Source organism: Artemia franciscana, chromosome 4 (assembly GCF_032884065.1).
Source record: "Artemia franciscana chromosome 4, ASM3288406v1, whole genome shotgun sequence".
In the NCBI taxonomy this organism is placed as follows: domain Eukaryota; kingdom Metazoa; phylum Arthropoda; class Branchiopoda; order Anostraca; family Artemiidae; genus Artemia; species Artemia franciscana.
In genome coordinates this window covers 38,349,037-38,368,369 of record NC_088866.1, presented here as the reverse complement: position 1 = coordinate 38,368,369, position 19,333 = coordinate 38,349,037, and the positions used below count along the sequence as shown (strand labels likewise).

General features: G+C 36.3%; 2 protein-coding genes across 2 annotated transcripts in view; both read left to right on the top strand.

Moving 5' to 3' along the window:
• Window positions 1-1,402, top strand: part of LOC136026397 (cyclin-L2-like) — a 39,581-nt gene extending 38,179 nt beyond the window's left edge. The window contains exon 9 of the mRNA XM_065702952.1: window positions 1,242-1,402. Within this exon, the coding sequence (XP_065559024.1) occupies window positions 1,242-1,308 (67 nt within the window). The 3' untranslated portion in view covers window positions 1,309-1,402. The remainder of the gene's footprint in view (window positions 1-1,241) is intronic.
• The window catches only part of LOC136026395 (protein DENND6A-like), a gene marked incomplete in the record, with an annotated part of 240,547 nt that overhangs the window by 158,748 nt on the left and 62,466 nt on the right, over window positions 1-19,333 (top strand).

The following is a 19,333-nucleotide window of genomic DNA, read 5'->3' as shown; positions in this document are numbered from 1 at the left end:
TGGCACACGACTTGCCGTAAAAAAAAACAATGGAAAACCTAATAGAGGCCACAATCTTGACAGGGCCTTATGAGGGTGAGGCTGTTCTTATTCCTCGCATTCCCATGATTCCAACGGATCTGCTTTTTCAATTTAAAAGATTGCAATTCCCAATTCGATTAGTATTTGCAATCACTATTAACAAAGCTCAAGGTCAATCATTAGAAAAATGTGGTATAGATCTTAATACTGATTGTTTTTCCCATGGACAATTGTACGTTGCATGTTCGAGGGTCGGTAAACCTGACAATGTATTTATATGCAGCGACAATTGGCCAGCGAAGAATGTTGTATATTCGTAATTTTTACGCAGTTAATTTGTATTGTATCTATCTATCTATCTATCTATATAAAAACGAGTTGTGTGGATGCATGTTTGTTTGTTTGTAAAAAGAGCGTTTGCATATGACGTCATTATTAGTACATACGGCTTTGTATATACACAGACAATGGGAAAGCCAAGAATGTTGTTTATTCGCAATTTTTACGTAGTTTGAAACACATATATAAATCTATCTATATTCACAGGTGGGACACAGGGACACAACTACAATGGCGCATAACTAATATGGCGCCTACATACAACAGCTAGTATATATATATATATATATATATATATATATATATATATATATATATATATATATATATATATATATATATATATATATATATATATATATATATATATATATAGATTATCTCAAAAGATTATTATGTGGTAATTACATTTAGTTATTGTTTGAAGCTTCGGAGGTAAATAATGAAGTTACATTATGTGTTGTTTTTATTGTTTTTCGTTGTATGGTATCACTGTTTTTTATACTTTTTTACTTTTGATTTTATTTAAGTTTCTTTTGTCATTTATGTAAAATCTATATTAATTTATTTATATGTGGTCTTGGGCTCCTTGAAAGAGGCGCGTTATGACATGCTGTGTTTATTTTGTTGCAGCTTTTAGTAATAAAAATTAATCCTAGAAGAAAATCCTATTCTAAAACATCCGGCAGTCGATCGGGCTTGTCATTAAACTCATACACTTGAAAAATTGATTCTGGCATTAGGTTTTGGATAATCAAAAATGGCAACAATTTCTTTTAATTTTGAGTTGTCCTATCATACGTGGTTGAGCTTTCTATTAAGATAATGTAAAGTTAAGAAAAGTGAATGTAGATTAATTCATAATGCTTCTTTTTTTACAGATCTAGACGAGGAAGCTCCCGAAGAAGCAGGAAAGAACGCAGACACCGAGATGAAAGAAAAAGATGAAAGTACCACCTCGTATGATTAAACTAATATGGAACCTACCTAATCTTAGACCTTGTTTTATTTTATTATTACAGTTACTTACTGATTTTTTTAATCCGTTGTTGTTCTCTGAATACTCTACTGACATAATGCTACTCATTGTTACAAAGAGGCGATAGAGACTAGGAAAATCGAAATTGAAAAGAAATTGTTGCGTAAAATCCCTGTGTCAATTTCAAATAAGTTGAAAAGTGTTTTGCGAGCATAGATTAATTACCTTGAATGAAGATCAGATAGTAAACGGAAGATACTGCCAAAATTTAGCAGTTAAACCGCCAATTTTTTATTTTTCGCGAAATGCATGGCCCTTGCGTTTCTTCTTCTGTGACACTCTGCTTCTTTTTATATATAGAGTGTACAGGCTTGCTATAACTGAGTTTTCTAAACAACAAGTACCTTTGTGTGAAGTATAATGACTTAAAGTATCTTAATCACTTAAGAATGGAAAAACAACAAAACCACAAATTCTTTGGCCTTTCTAGTATGTTCACTATTTGACGCATTTATGATTACTGTCTTCTAAGAAGATATGTTTACAAATATTTGCTTTTGCTTTCTTTTTTTTTTGTAGAATATGCAATTGGTGCATGTACAAATATATGCCTCAACCAGATAATCCACGAAAACTTTCCTTTAAACCTTCTGACATCTTTTCAACTCTTCAATTTATATGCTCCGGTAGTTTTGAAAAATAAAAATATTAAAATTTTACACTTCAGGATAAAAGATGCTTACTGGAACGTACAACTCTAAATCCTGTCTGTTTTGCGCGCTTCTTTAGATAGGTAAACGACTAAAAGCCTATCATTAAAAATAAAAGAAAGCACTAGCCTTATTTGTGTTCAACACAAAGTAAGTACTTCGACAAGTGTAACATTCAAAATGAGAAATTCTTTATTCGGCATAGACTGCTAGTAGGGTAAAGTACAGCCTCCTTTGGTGCCCGATATACTACTTCTATTGCCACCTCAAAGCAGAGCAAAGTCATTGAGGCTGATTCCTCCTCCATCTCATTATTTAAAGCTTTGCCCACTCGTATCTCCCGTGGATGTTGTTGTTGGTGTAATTGAATGGAGCATCCAGAATTTCTTCTCTATTCTTAAACTTTCTCTCCACACAGTTCGATGACGTCCTAATTTTGGCTTTGCCCCAACTGGATTACCATAAAACAAAATTGAGTCCACCTATCAGGTGTCATTCATAAAACATTGCTACAAACATGCTAAAGTTTCTTTCCTTATAGACCCAAACAGTTGAATCGAATTATATTCTTCGTATAGCTAATTTAATTTATATACAGTCACTACGTTGGAGGGCTGAGGAATAAACACATGAGTGACATATCCATCAGGGGCACAGCTAAGATTTCTGAAGAATGGGAGATGCAGTATAAGAACGGATGCTTTTGGTATGATAATTTTTCATGTCTTATCGCTCACTTTTTCTTCGTTAAACAGTGGCTGTACCGATCAGGTTGTGACATGTATGTTCAAGATCTTTTTTTTTTATTTTCTAAGCTTAAATTTATCCTTAGAGATAATGCTAACAACCCTGCAAAATTGTTTAATGCTGAAATGTTGATGAAATAAAACCTCAGTTGAAGACAAAGCTCCTTAGACGCTAACCTTCCGTGAAGACAAGGGAGAATATTTTTTCCCCTTACCCCGAGCGACAAAATCAGTATTTTTTGCACTCCCTCCCCCCCCCCCCCAAAAAAAAAAACTGAATGTTTCTTCTTCAATCATTCTTCTTAGGGTCTTCAAAATCCAATTTGGAAATTGACTGAAGAAAGCAAAGGAAGTCTTTTCTTTTTATTTTGTTAGCCCAACGTGGTCAGTACTGCTCTTTTTGAGAAATTGGTAAGGGAGTAATCTATACTATTAGGAATTTTATTTTTATGCTTAATTCATGTTATTTATCTCTGTATTGGATTCCAGATAGGGGTGGCTTCCCCCTTCCTCGCCCTTCACTTAGATGCAATTTTTAGTGTCAGTTTTCACTTAGAAATGTGCATATCGGTCTAACCAAAAAAGGTACCATAACTCTTATCGATTTTTTTTGCTGCTGCTAGTTTTCACTTTGTCATAATCAATTGTCGTCATTTTAACCCTCAATTGACTAGTTAGGCTGACATAAGGAAGCTTGGCACTAGCCAATATGATGAGAGGGTGGGGACAATTGATTTTAGTGACCGAAATGAATATTGTGATAATTTATTGGTATTTATAAGGAATTCAGGAATCAGTTGGAAGGGGGCCTCTTCCCACGCTTCACGCATCTTCTGACATACATTTATTAACTTTCAAAAGTAAATAAATGTACCTGAGTGTGCTTTATATATTCCAAATCATAAGGCTTACAGGGAGTTTATGGTGACCAAGAACAGTAATACCATCTTCTCAGTCCTCTTGATTAACGTGAAACAACTCCTGATTTTCATGTCACGCAAGCTAAGATAGCCATCTTAGAAATTAACTAGCATAGAATTAACCTAAATAAGCATGGACGCAGCTTTGGTTTTGAGTTTGGAGGGGGGATATAAAGAATCTGCCTACAAAATCGTCCTCTGTACCAACAAATGTGGACACATGAGTGAAATTAAACTAAAAACATTAACTAAATTCCAATTGGAACTTCGGGGGGGGGGGATCTCCCCCCCCCCCTTAACTGTGCCCCTGCAGATAAGTAATCTCTACGAGTCAAGAATGAATCCTTAACCTAAAGCACCAGTGGTATCATTTGAGATGGAATTATGTTAAGACACTGGGAATATGATGGATAGACTATAGGTAAAAAACTAAACGTCGTTGCATGAAAATTAGATTTACATTTTGGAAAAAATAATAGTCTTTGTGTTATTTTGCATAGGAGAGAGAACGTTCAATTTCCTCCGGTTTTTTTTTAGGGTTTTAGTAGTTTTCTACTTTTGTTTTAGCAGAGCACTTTGCAAACTCTCATCTTCGGCGACAATAAAATATCATGTTTATCACTATCAATGGAATATATCTACGAAGGCTGATCTGAGTTTCTTTTGTATAATAGTAGCATGTGATCATTTTGTTGCTGTGATCAGTAACAAGCATATGAAAGCTCAAATTTTCTACAAGAAAAAAGTGTTGGATCGTTTGGCACCTCTAGGGAGGGAACGGGGCTGTAACCTCCTCGGTGGTTGTATCTGACCTTAAGCATTGGATGTCTAAAAATATCATTTTTGAAGGCTTGATTCTGAATTTAGTTTCCAATCTTCTTTTCTTAAGTTGAAATAAGTTTGATAAATAACAAGTATTAAAAGCATATAGCCTATGCATGTCCATACACTGAAACCCAGCGCTGTACTTCTGATTAGCATAAGTGTGACTTGTACAATTAAGCGAGAAAACTTACAAATAAATGATGAAAATTTGCTTTGAAAAAACTTGCCATCCGTATGAGTCCAGCCCACGTGGGCTCTGAACTCGAATCCCATTGATGGCATATTTTTATGACCATTTTTTATCCTTTGAAGCCTTATCCCGCAGATGGCATATTTCTGTGACCGAATTCTCACTTATTTTCTCTTCTTTTTTTTTCTTGTTTTTCATTCTGTGAAGACACCCATCGGTGTCTTGTTTTTTTATGCAATTTGTCACTTTTTTTCTTTTTTTCCTACAAAGTTTTATCTCACCAATGACATATTTTTATAACCATTTCCCACTTCTTCTCTTTTTTTGTGCCTTTTGAAGTTTACCCCCCCCCCCCGTCCAGATGATATATTCTTATAACAAATTTCTTGCTTATTCTCTCTTTTTTTTCTGTGAAGTCTTATCATACCGATGGTATGTTTTTATAAACAAGTTTATGCTTATTTTTTTTTCTCTTTTTCATTCTATGAAGTTTTACCCGTCTGCCGCATATTTTTATGACATGTTTCTCACTTTTTTTTTCTTTTGCTTCTTTTTCCTCCTATAGAATTTGGATATTTTTGGAGTTGTTCCCTTTCTATAATTAGTGGTTAATTATGAATAAGCTAGGGTTATCCCCATAAATTTATTTGTTGTTCTTTTTGGCTTCTGCCTTTATAAGTATTTGTAACTTTGTTCTTCTCTTTTTACCAACCCTCAGAATCTTTACTTTGTTCTCCGTACTTGGCTGCAAAAACATTCCTTTGAAGACTATCTACATTTCATCAGATCCAGGAAATCGAGTTGAATTTACAGGCATGGTGTCCTAAAGCTGCCGAAGTCAATTTTTTATGATTGTTTTTGGAATTATGTTGTTACACTTTGATTGACAATAAATATTTTTACATTTTCATTGTTTTTGTGCATCCTTAAGCTCATGCCATTTTGTTTACTATGTATCATCTCGCAACAATGTATATTATGTATAATCGCGTCTCACACTTTAATAATTGTGGGATAGCAAAAATACATTTTATATAACTTCATGCAGACTTTTTAACTGCGGATTGGAATGAGAAAAATGCATACTGTTTAACCTAATATTTTGGCTTTGATTCGGTGTAGGGGAGAGTGGGATTGTTCGAACGAGGGTGAATCTAGACCAGCACTTCTTTACTTACAGCTCCAAGATTCGCCAAAAAATACAGTAGACTTACCGTTCTGTATTCTACTTGAGTATGTAGTTTGGTTAACTTTCTTGCATCAATTTCGGAAATATTGAGGAAAAACTTAAAAGCCAAAATAAGTAGTCGCGTGTCTTCTTTCTTCGAGAGTTAATTTGTTCTTTATTGCTGGTCGTATAGCTGTCTCATTGCATGACACGTCTAACTTAGATATTGTTGATTTGGTTGGATTTAAAGTTTTTATGTAACCTGTTGTTGTTGAGGCGCAGATGAGGTTAACTGCAGTTGCAGGTAGCCTACAACTGCTGGTAGCCATTGTTACCTACAGTAGTTTAATGATGAAATTTGTTCGAGCAACCACAATAAAGTGTGTTCGCACTGTATGTGAACCAGCCAAAGTAACTACTTTGCAATTAAACTTCTGTCCGTTCTGTTTTTTGTTATTTTCTTTTATCCTGCACTTTTTCAAATTTTTCTTCCCGTTTCTAACATTTATTTTTGTGTGCAGAGTTTATTGAAGAAAACAACAACACCGGGCCAAGGAATACGAAGAAGCCCGCTAAAGGAGGAACGCTGAGACGAATTGGAAAAAAACTTCGGCATAAACAGATGTAAACTTCTGGATCCTGCCAAATAATGCCGTCAACGGAAGAAGCTTCTACAAGCGTCAAAAAGCAGCATGAGCCATTCTCTTTGAATTTCGAGACAAAAGCGAATCATAATAGACAAATTTATGACAATATGAGAAGAAACCTAGCAATTACCTAGAATGTTCGTAGATCCATTAGTAATCTACGAACGAACGACCAAAGAAGCGCAAAATTTTCCCTATTTTGTGCTACTAAGAACAAAATTTTTCATCTTAGGATATTCAGCCTTTTACAAAAACTTTGAAATAAACTGTACTTATTAGACCTCTCAAGGAATTTTTAACAGACTTGGCAACTAAACTTTGCCGTTCGTGGCTGAATAGAGGAATGTATGGCAATATGTTTTATTTGGATCTCTTAGTCCAATTGTGGTTGATACCTGATGTTTTGGTGCTTTAAGTTTAAGCCATTTTAACTTAGGATTTGAATTTATCCTAGTCCTCCTCAAAGAATTGGTAAAAAAAAAGAAGAAGTGGAACTTTAGCGTAAAGAGCGGGGGTCTAAGAAAGGGACAGCTATCGTCATAAATGGAATAATATGTGTCTCACATACGGAATTTGTATATATATATTTCCTATGTGCGAAATTCCTGTTCATTTTAATTTTGCTCTTTACTTTCGTTTCAAAAAACTTGTTTTTTGGTTAAACTTTGTTCTTAAAAAATTGGGACAAAAATTCGAACCTTACCTTAAAGAGTGGGGGGTTAAGAAAGGAGCAAGATCTCTTATCTACGGGGTAATCGTTGTACGACCTTGAGAAAATGTGTCCCGTTTTCTTAAAAGCGGGAAAACACACGTAAGATCGAATAATTTCGATGGAAATTATTTCATCAAATTCACCATGTCAGAGAACTTTGTTGTTGAAGTTCGAGGCCCCTATCTACAAAAATGTAAGATTTGTATTTTTTTTTTCGAGAAGGATAACCATGGATCAATATTTATTGGTTCATTTGTTTTTGTTTTTTTTCATAGATTTATAATTTTAAACAGATACCAGATCTCATATGAAACCGTTTGCAATACCTAAGCGGGTTATGAAACAATCTTTGGTGGCGGATACAACTGGGTCGGTAGACATGATAGGGGCTCTAGTGATTATCTCCTTTGAAGAATGCATTGGCGATAACAGTAATTTTTACAGACTAAAGCAAATACACAGGCTTTAGCAAAAATATTTTAAGAGAATAGTAAACCTTCATTCACAAGAGAGGGGAGGAAGATAGTCTGCATGTTTCTTATTTTGATAAATCGCTTTTATATTACTAAACATTGGCGTTATTATTATGTATCTTTGGTATGTAATTTCTCAGGCCAAACGTCGTTCCAATTAAAACAAAAACAAAATGGTAATATTGAAGGGAACTTTTAAGTTATTTAGTAATAAGTAAAAATACACTTCAGTTTTCTTATACCAATTTGATATAATGACGGTGCATCCTTTTGTCAGTTCTAAGCGTATGATTGTTTTAGAACAATTTCTCATGTTACTGTCCGGTTTTTGTTTGATTCTTAAATAGGAATTTGGCCCAGAAGGTCTTGAAATATTTTTTTATATATATATATATATATGATAAATATCTTATCTTAGTAATTTAATTGGTATGATTAGATAACCAAAGTGAGCGAGAGGTCCTCTGATGCCGCCCGGGTCCTTTCACTGTCAGTTTTTGTAGCAAAGGCAGGATTAATGCACCTTATTTAAATTGGAATTATACAAACACCTTTAAATCATCTTAATCGGAGGTAAAATATGGCTGTAGATCTTTCTGCGATAATTATTTAATTTCTTTCCGGGGAAAAAGATTTAAAAAGTGCTCCATTGACACTCCATTCATTAATTAGCCAATAAAAGTGCTAATAAGAAAAAATTGAGTCTTTTCAGAAATGGTAAACCGGATGAAGCTAATAAACTAAGGAAAGCAATTAAAAAGGAAATACGCAAATCTGCCCGATCCTACTCCAAGAATTGTTTACCAATAAACCTAAAAAATTGGTATTCCGAGGTAAAAAAAAAAAAAAAGTTGTGTGGTAGGAGTCTAGACGAGCTTGATTTCAACCTACCTGAATCCACAGAAGTTACTGTTAATAATCTTAATAAGTTCTTTGCTTCTATCGTCCAGAGCCTTCTGGTATTGTCTTATCAATTACCTATTGATATTCTTCCACCTGCTTTCCCCTCTATATCTCCGTCTCAGATCGAAAGAAAAATTGGGGGAAACTACGAAAAACAAGTGTCTGTCCTTTAGATATCTTGTTTCTTCTTATTAGTGCTTTCAGTGACTTTCTCTCTAAGCCCTTGTCTGTTACTTTCAATGAGATTGCTGAGTCTGGCCAATATCCCAAATTTGGAAACAGGGTTTCATAATCCCTTGAAAAAAAAAAGACGGAAAACCTAGTTTTGAAGGTGTTTGTCCTATTTCACTCACTCCTATATTCTCTAAACAATATGAAGGAATCCTTGTGGATTGGCTAAAGGAGAAATTCCTACCTTTTTCTAACCTGAGACAAGTCCGAAACATCAAATCCACTTCTACTTCCCATTATCTTGTTTTTCTTATTGACTAAACTGGAAAAATTCTCGAAAAACCTAATTGCTTGCTATATTTAATTTCGATTGACCTTCTAAAAGCATTTGATATTGTTAAGCACAATATTTTGGTTGAGAAACTTGTAACTGATTTCAATATTGATCCTTTTCTGGCTAAATTGGTTGCCTCCTTTTTATCAAATAGATCACAGATAGTCAAATATCAGAATCATTATTCCAGTCCCCTTCCTGTCCACAATGGAGTAACCCAAGGTACTCTCCTAGGCCCCTCCTTCTTTCTGTTATGATCAATAACCTTGCTAAGGAATGTCCTTCTTGCTAAGGAAAATTTGTGGATGACCTAACGGTTATTAAAAGCTGATACCGAAACTTGGCAAGCAACCCTATGAGTATCCTCAATGATATTGCAGATGACACTTCGGTCTTGGACATGAGAGTAAACCCCTCTAAATCTATGGTAATGCCAATATGTTTCCTTGCAACCTCAGCCCTTTTCCTCAACCCTACCCCCCCCCAGATATTTATGTGTCCTCCTGTAGATTACTTTGGGTTGAAATTTTCTCTAATTTAAAAGGAGGATATCTACGTTAAAGATATTGTCCATAAAGCTAATGCCTCCGCGTCTCTCCTTAAGCGCTTGATTAAATTTAACGTCTCGCCATCCCATTCTTTACGGATCTATACTTCCTTTGTCCGCCCGCATCTTGAATCTGCATGTCTAGTTTGACATCTTGGCTTCTCTCGTGATGAATCAGAAAAAATTGAATCAATTCAAAAAAGAGCCCTGAGAATAATTTTTAAAGAAGTTAAGGTACAATACTCACTCCTTCTAAAAATGGTCAAGCTGGAAACTCTTGAGCACAGGAGAGGAACATTGTGCCTCCGTTTTGCAAAAAATGCAATAGTAAACCTTCGCACGCAAAGCATTTTCTACAGAAGACACTCCCCATCCAGACACCGTCTCATACGTATTGTTTCTGAACCCGTTCCCATCTTGTCTCCCATCCGTCGCTTAACCTCCTGGTATGAAAAAAGCCTTTGTCCCCTTCATTACTGATAAAATAAACCACTAGTTTTCCTTTTTTTTTCTTTGGTACTGGTGATACCCAAGTTTATGTTCGTTTGATTCTTTTGTTCCCTCCCCTTTTATTATGTTCTCTTTCAAACCTTTTCAACCCTAATTTTATCTCACTCTTTTAGTTTTGTTTTAGTTTTTACCTTTTCAACTTTCTGACATTTTGCTGTTTTTGTTTTTTGGTTTTTTAACTGATTAGTGGCTTTGCTTTTCTGATTGTGTTGTTTTTGACATTGTTTAGCCAGTTTTTATTTGTTATGCTATTTTCATGATATTTTTTTTATTTTTTGGCGAAATGCGAATTCGGTTCTTCGTGGCTTGTGATAGTCATTTTTTGAGGTTAAATATCTTACATATCTAACACTGAATCTGATTGCACAAAAAGATAGTGAGCGAGCATTTGTTAATGTTTCATTTCAAAGATTTTATCAATCCGCCATGTCCAAATGTCAAAGTATATAGAATGCGACAAATCATTCCACAAAAGCTGCCAACTAGTTTTCGGAAATTACTGGAAGGCGTCCAGTCGTACCGAATGCTACACAATGGAACTCTCTCCATAATACAGTAAAGGTGTGTTGTAGACATATCTGATGCGGAACAGTTATCTTGTGCCTGTGATGAAGTGAAAATTCCAACGTTGATGCCGATCGAGAGGGATCTGCTTAAGGAGTATGTGCTTGCTACAAATCCAGTGTGCCAGGCCTTAAAATTTTTGCAAGGCGAAAAAATTGCTATCTTGGTGCTGTTTTGCCAGTACTTTATGGTTTGGAAACTAAACTAAAAGGATTTCAGAATATCTGTATTCCCAAGCATGCTTTGCCATTAGCAAAGGCCATTTTGGGTGGTTTGCATGAACGCTTCTCGCATGTTTTCTCAATGGCATTGGAAAAGAAAGCCTTCAGTGAACTAGTTATAGCTACTTGCTCTCACCCGAGTTTCAAATTACGATGGTTGACTCCAGCTTTGTAAAGGATAAAAACGAATAATAGACATAGTGAACTTATAAATGAAAAAAGTTACCATGCTTGTCTCCAGTGATGAGCTAACTGAAGGTGCTTAGAAGTCTGGTACAAATGAGAATGGAGTCATTTTCTTTTATAGAAGATGATGATACTATCGGTGATCAAAAAGTAATTATAGACAATAGTCTCAAAGCTGAATATTTCGAATTCCTTCAAGAAAAGAGGACCCTTGATTCTCTGAAATACTATCCGAAAGTCGGAAAGCTGCTTAAGAAATTTAACGGGCCGTAATGTCATGTCTATGAACTGCCGATTGTCCTTGAAGTAAAAGCTGCAGTATCTCGTCCCAAGATTGATTACATGTAAATGTAATAAATAAATCTGGACGACCATAGAGACGAACATACGCAATAGCATCTTGAGCATATTCATGCATATGACGGGGACTGCCATCATATGACGAAGGTAAAATTGTTAATCTTCCCACGTTTGTGGTATTACCGTCATTTACAACTGCATCTCGCAAATGAATGTATTGTTCAGAGCGGAGCTTGGTCTGATTCAGGCAGATATATAGCAAACGTTCTGATTCAATTTTAGCATACATATCAACGACGTATTGGTGAAACAATTCACGGCATTTTAAAATATAATTTTCTTCATCCTGCCGAATCATTAGTCTATAGGAATAATAATGCATTGCACTGCATTTTTTATTCATTTCTTTGTTAGTGGCTGGATTCATCAATTTAATATTAAAGTCATAGCCGTCGGCTCCATCCCAAAAAATGATAGGATATTGTAGGGCATCGTAGCATCGATGAGTTTCAGCAATTCTTAACAACTGAGCGTTTCGCTTATGAAGATTAATATTTCGAGGTAAAAACTGATCACCGACCATAACGATTGCCACTTCATCGATAGTTGGAGCATTGTATCTACGCACATGTTGGCCAGGAGGCGTTTTGTCAGCGGAAATAACAATTTTATGCGTATCAGTAGCCATCAAATCGATGGCTGTTTTGAACAGACGCACTAAATTATTATTTTCGTGGAAAAGATGTTGCAATTGGGAATCGATTGTCCTTCCAACGTTGGGAGAAATTTCGCAACGTGCATTCAATTCAGAATTTCTATCACTGATGAAGTACAATTGTAAAAATTTATGATTCTCGCCTGAGAATGGTAGAAGGGACCCTGCTCTATGATAAATTTGCCCTTTTACTTTGAAAGTAGACATAAATTGATCTGGATTTTCGATTTGGGCTCCAAACGACGTCATTTGGAAACATGAGTTATATTTTCAGATTTTTGACAAAAAACGCTTAGATTCTGACGTAGTTCCAGTAAGGAAAGTCTTCAATGGCTCTGGTGGTGCAGCCAATAGAGGAAGTTTAACTTTTCCTGAGGCGCAACACATTCCCATTGTTTCACCATTGAATTTCAAGGCCTTGCAATAGGGACAAATTTTAGAATTAGTCCCGATTTGAACACATCTACTCAAGCTATAATCATCGACTGGGCTGTACCTGAATGCCAGGCGATAACTTTCAGGTTGCTCTGATTCCTCGGCACGCTTTCTTTTCTTACTTTCTCTATCAGCAGCAAGCCTGATTTCTTGCTGTTCTTGTGATTCCTCGGCACGCCTTCTTTTTTCACTTTCTCTTTTAGCAGCAAGTCTGGTTTCATGTTGCTCTGGTAGTTCCTCGGCATGCCTTCTTTTTTCACTTTCTCTTTTAGCAGCAAGTCTGGTTTCGCATTGCTCTGGTAGTTCCTCGGCACGCTTTCTGTTCTTTCTTTCTCTATCAGCCTCAAGCCTGTTTCCTTGCTGTTCTTTTGATTCCTCGGCACGCTTTCTTTTCTTACTTTCTCTATCAGCAGCAAGTTTTTTGGCATAGACTCTTTGAGCATCTTCTTCGGCTGTTGCCATTGTAAGTTCATCAGTCATTTTAAAGTTAAACATTAATAAATTTCTACGTGAACGCATGTCTTAAATATCTTTAATGACGTCACCGTCATAAAAAAAATGACGACAACTAGCTTCATGACGTCAGTCAACACACAAAAATGACGTCACCCGACAGACAGACACATCCACAGACAACTTATTTATATATATATATAGAAGATAGATGTGGCGGTGTCCCGGTCGTCATTTGTGTCCCGATGTCCCAGTCTGTAATTTCGTCAGTCAAAAACATGACGTCAGTTAACACACAAACATGACGTCACCCGACAGACCCACACACACACAGACAACTTATTTTATATATAGATATATATATATATATATATATATATATATATATATATATATATATATATATATATATATATATATATACTAGCTGTTGGGGTGGCACTTTGCACCACCCCAACACCTAGTTGGTGGGGCCCTTCGCGCCCCCCAAAGCCCCCCCACGCGCGTAAGTCGTTACGCGCCATATTAGTTACGCCCCATTGTAGTTGTGTCCCTGTGTCCCACCTGTGAATAGAGATAGATATAAATATATGTTTTTAACTACGTAAAACATGCGAATATACAACATTCTTCGCTGTCACATTGTCTGTGCATATAAATAGATAGTCAGGTTTACTGATTCTTGAACATGCAACATATAATTGTCCATGGGAAAAACAATCCGTATTCACATCTATACCTCATTATTCTAATGATGTGTCCTTGTGTCCCGGTCGTTATTTATATTCCCTGTGTCCCGGTGTCCCAGTTTGTAATTTCTCTTTGAGTGTCCCGGTCGTCATTTATATTCCCTGTGTCCCGGTCGTCGTTTGTGTCCCAGTGTCCCGGTCTGTAATTTCTATTCAAATGCACGCTTTCTTTTCTTACTTTCTCTATCAGCAGCAAGTTTTTTGGCATAGACTCTTTGAGCAGCTTCCTCGGCTGTTGCTATTGTAGGTTCTTCAGTCATTTTACAATTAAACATTTTTCCGTGAACGAATGTCTTAAATACCTTTAATGACGTCATCGTCATAACAAACATGACGACAACTAACTTCATGACGTCAGTCGACACACAAACATGACGTCACTCGACACACACACACACAGACAACTTATTTATATATAAATATATATATATATATATATATATATATATATATATAATATATATATAGACTATTGAACCTCATCATTTGTATCTAAAAGTCAAGATCAAGGGGGTATATAAAGTTTTGTCTTTAAATTTGAGAACAACTAGCTGTATGCAGGATTGCCACCATCTGAAGGAAAAAATTTGTGGTAATCGTAAAAAAAAAAAACTCATGGCTTGGCGATGACAACTGTATTACGAAAGGAATCAAAATGTGCTGTCTTTCAGTGAATACATACTCGGTACGCAAGAATACTCTTACTACTCAAAGATGAACTTTTCTTCAATTTCACTCGGGTTTAATAAAAAAATATAACACCACTGAGTCCCTTGTCGCCTCAAAACTTATTACGCACTATGGCTCTTCCTTCACTCCTTGGTACAACCATGGCGTCTACCTTCAATATTATCCTTGTAAGTCCCTATCATTTCATCCAGGAGCAAACCACTCTAATCTCTACTAAAAAAAGAAATATTAATAAAATACTCAATAATGACCAAAATATCTTACCTGTTTAAATTCGTCATTCAATTTAACTTATTTCAAAACAAGATATTTTTTTTAGTCTCTTTTTGAAAGAACCAAGAGAGCTCCTACCTCTCAGTTCAAGTGAAATGGTATTGTAAGCCTTAGCGCAGACGATGTCAGGCGAAAAATCTGGCCTCACTGTTGGCGTATGTCGAATATAAATCTGTGCAGATAGTCTTGTAATTGAAGATGCTGTTTGACTACCAAACAGAATAGATTCCTAAAAGGCAGTGGAAGCAAGCTGGAGAAGAATCAGAAAGTAAAATCCAAGCAGGAAAGCTCAAACAGCGATTTCAGCGAGAGATAATCATCTGTTTGTTTAATGATCTTCAGGGCATTCTTGTAAATGGAATCCAATTTTTTCAGATTGGATTTGAACGTCGACTGCCATGCCATTGCGCGATACAGTAAATGGGGTTTGATGAGCGAATTGTAGAGAAGGGTAAGAGTTATAAATGGGAATGTGTTCTTCAGTTTCTTCATGATGCTCAGATTCTTTGAATGCTTTAGTTCTACAGCATGGATGGGGGGAAGCAAAGAAAAGTTTTTATTCACTCTTAATCCTAAATATTTTGTAAATCCGTTTGCTGTTAGTCGAACCTTTCTAAGAGACGTCGCAATTCCTGTTATTTCCGGGTGAAGGGTTCCTACCCTAGAAAATAATAGGATGCAAGATTTTTCGACATTGATTACAAGTTTGTTAGCATCTATCCACAGGTAAGAGACAAGATAAGATAATATTTATTTTCAAAAGGCTATCACAGGCTCTATAGAGCCGAATTCGCTTTATATGTTAGTAAAAGCTAAGAAAAAAAAGTTCAAAACAGTACATTAAGTCAATCACTTAAAATTAAAAGGAATTAAAAAGCAAAATTAAGGTATTCCAGAATAAAGGGTATAAAACTTTTGTGAAACCTTTCTGTAACAGCATGGATCGGAGAGTAAGTTGGGATAGCTAAGGAGGCTGACCGGGGGAGTCGGAGTCTAATGGGATTGTGAAAATCAGGGAGTAAGTCCTCAGTACAGGGATTGGAAATGATTGATTTAGCGAAAAGCAGGCAAATTTTTTCCCTCCTTTCTTTTAAGGTGGTAATGCGTGCAGCTTTAAGGAGGAAGGAGTATGGAATTTTGCCTTCTTTGTAAAGCATCCTGAGCGAACGCTTTTGGACCGACTCGATTTTGTCACTAAGTTCATTTGAAAGTTGCCAATGCCAGACCGGACATGCATATTCCAATAACGGCCTGATAAAGGATAAGTAAACACGGAGGGAATGTATCTTAGTACAATTAAATTTGTTTAGTAGCTTAAAAATGGATAGTGAAACATTTGCTTGTTTAACAATGTTGGAAACATGTGTGTCCCACTTAAGATCATTAGAAATTGTGACACCAAGAAGCTTAACATGTTTTACTAGTATTTCGCTTGGGATCGGATCGCAAAAAGCAGGAGTAGATTTCAAGAAGTTGATTGTCATTATCTGTGATTTGGTGGGATTTACTGTCATATTTAGATTCTTAGATTCATCCGAACCTTGGGTTAGGATTTCAACGGGGTCAATTTAATATTCCTATGACATACTTCAAGGATCGACAAGTCATCCACATATTTCCATCTTTGGGGGAATTTCTTGCCAATTATCATGGCAAGAAATAATAGTGGTCCCAATAAGGTTCCTTGAGGTATTCCACAGTACCTAGGGAGGGGTTTAGAGAAGGTATTTTTGTATTTTACAACTTATGATCTGTCTGAAAGTAACGATATAACAATACTTACTAAAAGTGGGTCAATTTCAAAGTTATCATGTAGTAGACGAATTAGGAAAGTGTGGTCAACTAAGTCAAACGCTTTTTGGAAATCGACTAAAACCAGGTTTAGCCAAACATTTAGTTTCTCTAGTTCACTTAGGATCGTGTGAATCAAGCGTACAAAGTAATGGGTGGTGGAGGTTTTTTCTTAAATTACCAAACTGTCGGATGTCAATGCGTGGTATAATTTTAATTTTAAGCCAGTCACAAAGGAACCCTTCGTAAAGTTTAGAAAAAAATGGAGTGAGTGTAATAGGACGCTTGTTGGTTATAGTCAGACTGGAAGATTTCTTTGGGATGGGTATTATAAAACCTAGTTTCCAGTAACTTGGGAATTTACCAGATTTTGTAATTTGGTTAAAAATATCAGATAAAGGTCCAGCAATTGTGTCTGAAAAGGCTTTAATGAAGTCAATTGGGATGTCTAATGGGCAAGTACTTGATTTTTTGAGCTTTTGGATTTTATTTATTACATCAGAGGGAGAAATTGGGGGGAAAGAGGTGGAGGGAGGAATAGTTTGACCTGAGCCAGTGAAAGGGGGAAGATTTTGTACTATGGACGCAAGATGCAGGTTCAAATCGTTGGTTATCTTGTAAGGGGGCTCAGGGAGATGAAAATTAACTTCAACAGGGTCTTTTCCACAAATCTCTTTAATTTTCCTTTACCATTGTTTGGGTTTGTTAGAATACAAATCCTTAACCTTACTATTGTAATACCCACAAGCTGCCTTTCTCAATTTTCTCTTCAGGAACTTTCTTAGATCATTAGCCTGTGTGATATGTCCTTGCTTGAACAAATTGATTTTTTTTTCCTTATTAGTTTTTTAAAAGTCGCAGCAATGTAAGGTTTATCGGTAGAGCATATTTTAATTTTTTTTCACCGGAAAATGGGCTTCATAATTACTCCTCAATAAATTTTGGAGGGATAAAGCCTTGAAGTCGACATCATTTGTTTGGTACACAGGGGACCAGTTTTCACTAGTGATCCAAGAGCCAAAATTGTAGAGTCCTGAGTCAATTTGAGGTCTAAAGACGGTTTCAGCAATAGTAAAGGAATGTTTAACTGTATCTAGTGGAGATAGGAGTAGGCTAATGTTGTAACTACCTCCGAGAGGGGGAAGAATGGTGACGGGTCTGTAGAAATTTGACATATTGGTGCATATTAAATCAAGAGTAGAATTGCCTTTGGTAGTAGGGACTTTTACAATTTGTTTTAGACTAAAAGTATTACATGTAGACTCAAGTTTTAATTCATTTGCATCACCCAAGAGGAAAATTCCAGTATTTGGGTATTTAGATAGTACATAGTCGGCACCGCTATGCAATTTTTCAATAAAATTAATTTTTCAGCCACTCTCTGCCCAGGAGAGTAGTAAAAACAATACAGGACCTTCAAATTGAAAGGACGTAGTAAGACCTTAGGTCGAATACAAACCCACAAAATTTGATCAAAGGGATTAAGACAAGGAACTAATATTTCTGAAGGATAAAAATCATTACGGACAAAGAAAAGAATTCCACCCCCTTTCTTACCCAGAGGGTGGGTTTTGGGTCTGAGTTTAATAAACTGGGTGAAATTATTCATTTTTAACATGTGTGTATTTTGAGCGTGTACTTCAGTAATAGCGATTATGTCTGATCTATATATTTTAGAAAAGGAGTCTAATTCATTAAGTTTTTCAAAATTAAGACTTTCAGCGTTGATTAACAAAAGTGTGGGAAATTTAAATGACCTGCAAAGGTACCATTTTTACACTTTACTTTATTTAAGTTAAAAATCGGTACAGGGGGTGGGGTGGGATTCTTAGTGGGGGCCAGATTAATGTAGTCTGAACAAGGGACCAAGGGAGCACATTTGACGTTTATGGGATGACTATTAGGGTCAACATCGATAGATGAATTATTAGAGTAAGAGAAGGATTTGTCTTGGGGATTCCGGGGTGGGGGGACAGGCAATGATATGGATGAATCACGAGGAGAACAATTAGGATTCATTATAAGACAATTAAAAAGTCTCAGACCTGAGTCACGTTGACAGGGTAGGCACGAGGGATAAAACGAATGGGCTGGGGGTGGGGTTTCGTAAGGTACTGGGAAAGGGGACCTGGTTGGTAATAGTGATTCATATCCGTCAAGAAATTGCTGGTTTGTGGCAGAGTAGGGAGGGTGTAGGGTAGCATACTATGAGGGGGGAGGAAATAAGACTTCTGTAGGCAGGGAGGGGGAGGAGATGGCAAAGGATAAGGGAGGAGAATTCGGGATCGGGAAGGGTTTGTCAATTTTTGAGCTGTGCCTGATGAACTTTGATGAGAAATATTTGCTTGAGTGCGGTGCACTAAAAACGGACGGCAGAAGGGAGATGAGTGGCTCTTACAATTTTTATCTTTGGACAGGGACACTGGAACAGGGCCCCAGGGAGTAGAATTAACATCATCTACTTTCGGTGCATGGGCAAAACTACAATATTTGTTACAATGCATGGTGGGAAAAGGTGGAGGAAAAGTTTGTATGGGAGGGGGATGGAAACTAAAAGGGGATACTAAAGTAGGGGTATTCAGGGAGGGGGAGCTTGTTTTCCGAACAACCCTCTTGTTTTCCGAAAGTCAGGAGTGAAATGAGCGAAAACACATTCTCTGTTGGTAAAGAGTAAATTTTACACTTAAAACCAGTAACAGTTTTAAAGCTACTTAATAATTACGATTTTTTCCGAATTATTGAGGGGGAACTACCCCCTTAC